The sequence below is a fragment of the Pygocentrus nattereri genome, chromosome 27 (assembly GCF_015220715.1).
Source record: "Pygocentrus nattereri isolate fPygNat1 chromosome 27, fPygNat1.pri, whole genome shotgun sequence".
Classification (NCBI taxonomy): domain Eukaryota; kingdom Metazoa; phylum Chordata; class Actinopteri; order Characiformes; family Serrasalmidae; genus Pygocentrus; species Pygocentrus nattereri.
This window is the reverse complement of record NC_051237.1, coordinates 19,306,472-19,316,260: the sequence shown is the minus strand read 5'-3', so window position 1 is coordinate 19,316,260 and position 9,789 is coordinate 19,306,472. Positions and strand designations below refer to the sequence as shown.

Genomic DNA, 9,789 nt, shown 5'->3' with positions numbered 1-9,789 from the left:
CACTTTTTGCCAATTTCAGTGTTGCTGCTTGATCATGCGTTTCATCTGAACTGTCAAATGAGAAAGTAGAGTGCAGCAGAGAGCAAGTTGGCAGCGCTGGAGTGGGCTGCCTTTGCTGTTATGCAGAGAGAGGAGGGGGCTTGCTTACACGCTCACACTTTATTGCTGGGCAGAAAAGACGATGCGCAGAACGGAGTCGGACTTGCCTCCACTCTGCACTAACAGCTGAAGAGTGAAGTGGAACAGGCGAAGCGTTGGCAGTGAGAAACGAAGGGTTGCTTTTGGCTCACATCTAAACCAACAACTAAGCCTCTACTGCACAGCACCAAAGGTATGTTTATGATTTTAATGTTTGCAGGTATGTTTTGCTCTTTACATTCAATGTCGTAAGCTCTGATTTCAGTTTTTGTTTTCATGTTCTAAAGCACAGCCCAAACTTAATTTGGATGTATTGTTCTCTGATTTATCTCCTGTCTGTTGATTTATTGTTTGCTTATGTATTTGACGCTATTAAGTTTATAGATGCAAGATAGCGCAGCTGTTTACAACCTTGCTTATTTTGTAGTTTCTGTTTCTCGCTGCCTCTCCTGCAGGTGTTCCTTCTCTCCTTATGTTCTCACCTCTGGATCCTTTGGTGTTTGTGCTTGAGGACCTCATACACTGTTGCTTTGTTTATGGAGTTTCTCAAATTTTAAATGTTGGTGGTTAAACTGTTAAGATTTCTTTTACTACTTGGACTGGTGTTTTGTAGCCTAGTTGACAGCCTCTATAGGAACAAGATGAACAGGAAAACATGGTGACTATCATTGCTATGGTAACATCTTGCATCTACAAAATGTTAACTTTAACATTTAACTTTTGAGAGAGATTTACAAGATACATAAGTAATTTTGGACTCTTTCTGTATTCACACAATTTAAATGGCAAATGAAGTTCAAGAAAAGATCGACACTACTGTGACTAAAGTAGGCTATGAGCAACTAAATTGATTAAATAAGTAAAAATGTGATGAAATTGATGGAGAGCTGCTGATATTGATATAAAAATTGACTAATGAACGACACTTAACTTTGCAATCAAAAAGATAAGAAAAGATTGGAAGGAAGCCCTTAAATATTGCACGGATAAACTAATCACAGCAAAAATTGAGACAAGTAGAACAGATTAAATATGCGTTATCATTTTATGCATTTTAATGCTCCTTTGAGTCATTTCATTAACTTGTCACGGCTGTGCATATGATTATATGGTAGTGTTTACTGATGAAATTTTCACTTTATAAATAGCCTTCGTATCACCACTGTTAATGCTAGTTTATGCAGGTGTTATGAGGGGATGTTTTGTTTGCATCTGGCAGTGTTCACTTCTTACCTGGTGTATGTAATATTTATGCAATAAGCTCTGCAAAAAAAAAACATTCGAAGCAGTTGAAGCTTATAAACAGACATAAGTGTCATTCTTTACTTTGTTGCAGTTTTACAATGAATAATTCATAAAGCATTACTAAATAGTATTGGAGTGACGTGGCCTGTTGGCCGTATGCTAAACTCTGCAGCCTAAACTTCCTATATATGCAATTCGAAGCATTAAACGACTTTTGTATACATCATATGCTGGTAGTAACAACTTTGCCTATGTGTATTACTGAAATCCTGCTGGAATGGGTTTCCTCTTAGTGATGCGCAGAAGAGCAACTTGAATGCTAAGAGCTGCCCCTTGTGAAGGATCTTCACTCTGCCAAACAGCTTCAGAATGACCAGGATACTTCATTCAAATTGCAAACTTATCAGCAAGCTTAGTCATTGATAACTTATTAATCAAGCAGTTCTTTTAATTTATCATTACAACTCTAGGTTTGATGTACATAAGTTATACTTAGATGTACTTTTTTACATAAGTTCAATAACCAGTGGTGCAAGAGTGACTGACTGTGCATGTGACTATAGTTTTTAATTTTGGTTTTGTTTTGAGCTTTTGATTTTCAGTTAGCCTTAAGGGTGCATTAATAGTTTTAACAAAACCTAACAAACAAAAATTTAGTGAGCTCTCGCAAAATTTTGGTTTTAGTTCTGACTGAATTTTGATTTCATTTTTGTTTATTATTACATTTACTGAGCAGTTTTTTTCAGTGCTTTTTGTTGTGGTAATAGTTTTAACTATAATAACCTGGTGCGTATGTGTTAGGAGGCATGCAGTGGAGGCAAATTTGAGTCGCAGACTGAGTGATAAAGCGGCCGGTTTCAGGGAGGGATAGGGAAAGAAGCATTGTGGAAGAGATGGAGACGATTATGAGGATGATGAATGTAAGGCCGATGCGTTATCATTGCCTCACAGTCCTTTCAGCTAACAGAGATACACATGCAGTCTCTTCTTAGAGGGGTCCCTGCAACATTACCCTGAATATGCAGGTAATTCATGTAAATATTTTTACAAGAAATTTAGAAATGTATTAGTATGTGAAAAAATATGCAAATTCTTAGTGTATCTCACTAAAATATGTCTGCCATAATAATACAAAACAATTTTTCAGTGCATTCATCGCTTTAATTATTTATTTTTTGGTGAAGAGTAAAAAAGCAAGATATAAGAGTGAATGCTAGTTTAGTGGTTTAGTCCATGTTGAACAGACAAAATGCACCAGCAACATGGCACATTGGAAAAAGACTATAAACTTTGAATACAATTACTATTATTATGAAAGAATGTGCTTACAAATGAGCTATTTGTTGAATTTGTTTGATTTGTAAATGTAATTTAAGTAAATATCTCTAACTGTTCTGAATCATTAATATTTTTTAAAGAATTGTCATCAATTGAGTTGTTTTGAAGTCAAAGATTTACACCCTAAGCATGCTTTGCCTCATTCTGTGGCTCCTCAAGCTTTTGACACATTACCATAACATATCATCCCATAGTTTATATTCAGCACTGCATTTATTTTTTCCTTTTCATTTTCCTGTCACTGTGTTCCTAACTCACTCATATAGCATAGTCGATTATGTGCATGTCTGGTGTGCCTGGGGATGTAAAGGATTAGGATATACTAATCTGTAGTAACTATAATCCCTGTGTAGCTGTGCTGTCAGTTTTTTTAAACTTCAGTCAGTAAAGGGCTTGTAATTTATTGTAAATGGGTATTTTGCGAAGTAGTTGTGTTCACCATTCCAAAATCAAGATTGAAACCATGGTTGTCCAGTTTCTGCATGAGTGGTTCTAGTTTTCTCCATAACATGTAAAAGCCAGTGATCTGGGCTAACCTATCTGTTGCCAGGCCAATTAGTGCCAGTGTGATAATGTGATGGACAGTTTTGCAGAAAGGGCAGAGTAGGCCAGAATGCTTGGCTTATAGCATCATCTTGCCATTAGATGTAGATGCCTATTCAGTCTGTACTGAAAAGGCTAATTGCATCATGAATTCATTTTATATTTTACTGAAGAACACAGGATTTTGATTGCCGAACTTTCTGAATGGAGCCAGATTTAAGCGCTGTGAAGATGCTGCTCTAGCTTGACAAGTCTGGTAACTCCAGTGTGCTGGGACGTATTTGTAACTGGTTTCTTATGGTTAGAAAAGAACATGGAAAAAACAACGAAAGCAGAGAAGGACAAGGTGCAATAGAGATTTTTTTTCCTTCACTGGTCGTGTGAAGCTTTCAGTGTGCTCTATCTGGTTGGACAGTGTAATTTGGCTTTTCATGTGTAATTGTGGCATTTATTGTGTACTTTTATGTACTTGATGTTTTTGGAGCACACTGAGAAAGAAGATTAAGTCAATCAACAATTCATTTAATTTACACAGTTTCTCTCACCACTGAAATTCCACCCTGGCAGTGGAACAATGGACCAGCTTTTCACCTTCATGCAGATTATTGAGGGTGCATGGGAGTTTGCCTTCCCAGTCTGTGCCTTGTGGACATGTAGAAGGCTTATTGCCTTCTGGAAGATCCTCCAGGAGCATGGGGAACCGGGGCCACTCTGGGCCATTCGGTCTCTGTATGCCCGAAGTGAGAGCAGTGTCCATATACTCGGCCTGAAGTCAAGCTCATTCACTGTGGGTGTTGGACTTGTGGGTGTTGGCCAAGACTGTGCCTATCTCCACACCCGTTCCTGATATTCATGGACTGGGTGTCAAGGTGTAGCCGAGGTCACGAGGACGTTATGTGTGGAGGCCGAAGGGTGGTGTCTGTGCTTTTTAAAGATGATTGTCCTTTTGTCTCCATTACATGCACTGGAGCAGTTAGCAGCTTAGTGTGAAATGGTTGGTATGTAGTATGTATGTCCAAGTCAGAGTCCAAGTCTTGTTCATGGCTAAAGATAGGAGGGATCATGAGATCATCGGCCACAGCTGGAACAGACAGCAGCAGTAATGTGGTCACTGTACTGGACTGTAGTGTTAAGACAGAACTGAGCCGTAAGGCAAACATACCCACTACATACCCACCCTTACCTTTGGTGATGAACTTGGGGTGATGACAGAAAAAGTACAGCTATAACCAGTGAAAATGAGCTTTCATCACAGGGTGGTGAGCTCCACCCTACTTAACAGGGTGAAAAGCTCAGTCATAAAGGAGAAGCTCAAAGTAGAGCCACTACTCCTCCACATTGAGAGGAGCAGGTGTAGTAATGGTTCATTTTGAAAATCTCCATTATCCATATCTGTGTTCCAGGCCATATCAATTAAACTGCAGTTGTGGTTTTATTATGTAAAACAGAAGTAACTTGCAAAATTGAGCTTTTAAAAATATTATTTATATATTTGATTTGATTTTTAATAAAATTTATTTTTCTTTGGTAGAAACAGTAACTCCAGTGGTCATTTTGTTTAACTCTGTAACCTGAGGTCATGTAATGGATAAAACATTCTTTTGCAATATTTGGCAGTGTTTGACATAAAACAAGCAGGAAAAGTGCTGAAAATTGCAGTAAAATCGGCCTGTTAATGGGCAGTGTTAAATATCTTCATACTTCAGAAAATCCCAAAGGCTGAATCTCAAATCGCTCACTGCTCCCTATAATAGTGCAATATGTGAATTATTAAATTTTGGCTTCTACGCCCAAATATTACACTTCATGTCCACTATGGAATTGTGCACACGTGGCTGAATTCGGTGGAGGTTTACAGGGAATGTCTGACTGGAACGGGACTCTGAGGTCCCAAGACCTCAGAGTTGGCCTGGAAGTGGCTCGGGATCCCCCAGAATGAGCTGGAGGAATTTGCGGGGGACAGGGTCATCTAAGTTTCTCTCCTTTCTCTATTGCAAGGTTAAGAAGATGAAGTTGAAGAAAATTGTCTAGCTCAAAAATTCAAATAGTGCAAAAATGTATAGGTTTTTTTACAGGATGCAGGATGTCGTGCTGTGTTAGATTGTGTATCAGTATGTGTTTAGGCTCAAAAGAATTTCTTTAAAAAATTGGGTGAGTAGGAGGGTTAGTATGAAAGTTATGTGCTTTGGTGTAAGCATTATAATACCAAGATTCCTTGAATTTTATATCCAACAATGTCATCAGTGAATTTCAGTGAATGAGATCATGGAGGGATGAAATGATAAAACGCTTTGATAGGTGAATGAAGCTTATATGAATACATTGAGTGTGAATATGTTCCAGGCATCAAATGTAGAACAAGCACATATATACAAAAAAGGATAAAATAGTTTAAACATTAAATATCGTGTCTTTGTGCGGTTTCCAATTATGTACAGGTTTAAAAGCATTTGCAAATCTTTTTTTTTTCCTTACTGTGCCAATATTTTTGGAAATAATCTTGTACTATCAGTAGTTATGAAATTCTTAGCTACGATATGCTTTTGGCCAGGAGCTGAAGCTCATATCAGTGAGTTTCTGCCAGAGGACAGAGGGAATCTAAGCTAATCCTGATGTCCCTCATTTTCTCATGAACTTGACCTCCATTTGCATTTTGTCCTGATTTGGTGGCACAGAGGCCCATAGTCATGTCATTTTCCCCTTCTTAGTCATGTGTTCTTGCTCTCTGTTTCACCTGTTCTGCCTCATCAGACCTTTACAAACCAGTGTAGCCAACAAGCTGTCATTTTGCTGGACTCTGTTAGTCCAGTGGTGGCACCACTGTCACTTTGCGTTAGGCTGATGTTTGCTGTGGCCTCACACTGGAGATGTAACAGTCATTAGAATTAGCCACACGCTAATTCACCAGCCTCATGCTCAATTCCACTCCATAATTGGATCTGGGCTCAGTGATCAAATATGATTTCCCGTGTCCCTGTTATCTGATAGCTAATGCTGGGTGTGTGTGTGTGTGTGTGTGTGTGTGTGTGTGTGTGTGTGTGCGTGTGTGTGTTAGCAGGAGAGAGGGAGCTATCTGCAGGTGAAGTGTGAGGCTTGTGTGTTTGTATTGGGAGTGTGGGGGGTGAGATTAATTCCAGAAAATCTGCTTTGCCATATTATGCATGTGCACAATGAGAGCAAGTGTCTGAGCTCATTGGCTGTGTTCATGCCCTTCTGTTCTGCATATTTATGTTCACTTTCAATTTGAATGTCAATCAAACTTAGTTAGCATGACAATTAGTAATTGTACTGCCAAGACAATCAGGTAAATCAATGCATCAATGAATAAATGAATATCTTGAACAAATTATACATTCATTCATCTGTGTGTGTGTGTGTGTGTGTGTGTGTGTGTGTGTGTGTGTGTGTTCAAGTGTATAGAAATGGGCTGTAGGCTACCTAAGCCACGTGGTTCAGATGAGGCTCCAGGAAAGATCTATTCGACCCTAAGGAAAGCCCAGGTGGAGACGCACACTGGAGTGGCCTACACATACCACTTTCTGGACTTTCTTTTAGGAAAAGAAGGTATAAACATGCTTTGTTTCCGTTTGATTTGTAGTAATATGAGTTCATTTTGAAAAACAGATCTCCATTATCCATATCTGCATTATCCATATCAGTAAAACTGCAGTTGTGTTTTTATTAAGTGAAATAGAAGTAACTTTTAAAATTAAACGTTTAAAAATATTTATATATTTAGTTTTTTGGGAGAAACAGTAACTCCAGTGGTCATTTTGTTTAACTCTGTAACATGAGGTCACATAATGGATGATTTGGTCAATATTTGGCAGTGTTTGACGTAAAACAAGCAGGAAAAGTGCTGAAAATTGCAATAAAATAGGCCTGTTAAAGGGCAGTGTAAAATATCTTCATACTTCAGAAAAAAATCCCAAAGGCTGAATCTCAAATCGCTCACTGCTCCCTATAATAGTGCAATATGTGAATTATGAAATTTTGGCTTCTACACCCAAATATTACACTTCATGTCCAATATGGAATTGTGCACACGTGGCTGAATCCGAAGTGGTTCTTAATTGGACATGCTTAGCGTTGTTTAGATGATGTCATCATTTACTACTATTCATATTATGTTTATATTAAACACTACTAACTTAAAGCATTATCAGTGAGTATTTTTGTGTTTTGAAAAGCAATAACAAGAATCGGATCATAAAGGCTTCTTTTCAGATGTCTCTGCAAACTGTGATTGACAGTGAGCCAGTAATACACCATGGCAAATGAGTTGGCAGTGTCATGGCAATGACAAATGAAATGAGGTCTGTCATGGTCTAATAAACCATTACCACAAGCATCAAAGACTATACACACTTGCCTTGTGCATAAGACAAAGATAATAAAGTGTTTGGATAGGTTTTTTTTTTTTTTTTTTTTTTTTTTTTTTTTTATAATCTTGAGACTGTACCACCTTGTATTATATGACCCACCACGGCATTGCTGCTTTAACTAAACTATGGTTTCTCAACCTATGGGCTGCAGACCACCGGTGGGCTGTGAAGCACCCTCTAGTAGTCTGTGAGCCTATACTCTGGGGGAGGCAGTAATTTGTCGTAGGCCTGTAACACCACAAAAGACATGAAGTTTCTCAGGACGTGTTGTTTGTTGTGGACGTATCACACCTTTTCTTTAGTTCGCTCTGTTTTGACATGTGTGAACATGCTAACCGTATTCGGGTTTGCAACAAATTTCCAGCAGAAACCATGGGTCTCGTCCTGCATCCAGCCAAATCTTGGTTTGGTTCACTGCTGATTAAGCATTCTGTGGAATCCAGGGAATTTATCAATAGGCGAAGGACACAATGCACAAACTACAGGCCGCTGATGCTCAGCTATCAATTATATAGATATTTTATATAGATATATTTGATAGACTATCAAATGTGTTTTTTTTTTAAATCCTGAAGAATTGTGTGTTGAGAGAGGCTGCATTGTTAGGACGTTAACTTGAATGTAGTTTCTGTGATCTCGCAAGCTTTACAGGTAAACCAACTGTTTGTGACCCCTAACTTTCAGTTTTCATTGGGATCCACTAAAAATTCATTGGGAGTTTTTCTCTCTCTGTGACTCACCAAGTGTAGTTACCAAGTAGCTTGAATTCACTGATGTGGTTTGAGGCAGCAGCTCATATTTTGTGTTTGTCATTGTGTCGTGATGTAGCCTGTGGCAAGTACAGAAGGGGAAAAGTTTATCTGCAAATCCCTTCGAGTAGCTGTACTACAGTGCTCCACACTCCCAAAACGCCCAGACGCCTCTTCTAATTGCTAAAGCAATGCCCAACTATATTGTTATCTGATTTTTTTTTTTTCGAGATATTGACACTGTTATGATTCCGGATTGTCTAATCTGATTGTGTGATGAATCCATGTATACAGCTTTTTGATCGGATGCACAAATTCCATGTAGCAATGGAATTTTGCAGAATTTTTCCCATAGAGAATGAATGGGGTGACGTATTGCATGCAAATCTACTGTACTTCTGTTTGCTTGAATGACACCATTTCGCATACACTCTCAGGACAGGCCCGTGAGCACGAGTGCGCTGTTGTTCTGACATGCACTCATCCGTTTTTTGTCTTTTTTTTTATTATTATTTTTTCTCTCCCTTCTTTCCCCATAGACTCCTATTCATTTTTGCCACCTCACAAACTCATAATTTCTTTGCCCGACAGCCACCAAGCTATATGTCCTCACTCAGGGCAGGCCCTCAACCTCTAATCCACAGCCATACTGACCCGCACTTGCGTTTTGCGTTTTTTTTCATCCCTCGTTCCTCCCATAGAGTCCTATTTATTTTCTGCTAAACCGTAGCCCTGTTTTTCTTCCTTTGCCCAACAGCCACCAAAATGCACATACTCACTCAGGGCAGGTCCTCAAGCTCTAAATCACCGCCATCCTGAGCCGCACTTCTCTATCTGTAATTTTTGTCATCCCTCTTTCCTCGCATAGTCCCATTCATTTTCTAACCCAACAAAGCCTCAATCAACACCCAAAATGCATGTACTCTCTCAGAATAGGTCCTCAAGTTCTAATCCATAGCCATACTGACCCGCACTCCTCTGTCGTTTTTTCATCCCTCGTTCCTCCCATACAATCCCATTCATTTTCAGCAACACACAGCTAAAATTTGGCAACTCTCAACGGACAACTAAAAACACATTCTATACACCATAGTAATTGCCTATCAGGAATGTAGTAATGGCATTGGATACCATAGCAACTGCCTAGCCACACTTTAGATTACCTGGGACATCGTAATAACCACTGCGCAACCATTCCACGTTTCCTTCAGGAAATTCACTTTTCTAGTTAGTTAAATGTTATTTTAAGGTGCGCCCATTGCTCACACAAGTTCAGTTGCGCACACAACTGGTATAATCTACACAGTAAAATATTGCCAATACAATGGGTTGCTCTGCAGCAGCTGTACATGAGGTTAAGGTCATCATGCCCAATACGAAGCATCGGCTAG

General features: G+C 39.0%; 1 protein-coding gene across 2 annotated transcripts in view; it reads left to right on the top strand.

Annotated features, from left to right (window-relative positions):
• Positions 1-205: 205 nt before the first annotated feature.
• Positions 206-9,789, top strand: part of rftn1a (raftlin, lipid raft linker 1a) — a 46,378-nt gene continuing 36,794 nt past the window's right edge. Inside the window, exons 1-2 of one of the 2 annotated variants that reach the window (XM_037535548.1) lie at positions 206-331; positions 6,678-6,828. In XM_037535548.1, the coding sequence (XP_037391445.1) occupies positions 6,687-6,828 (142 nt within the window). In that variant the 5' untranslated portion in view covers positions 206-331; positions 6,678-6,686. The remainder of the gene's footprint in view (positions 332-6,677; positions 6,829-9,789) is intronic. The other variant, XM_017684334.2, reaches the window with a different exon arrangement.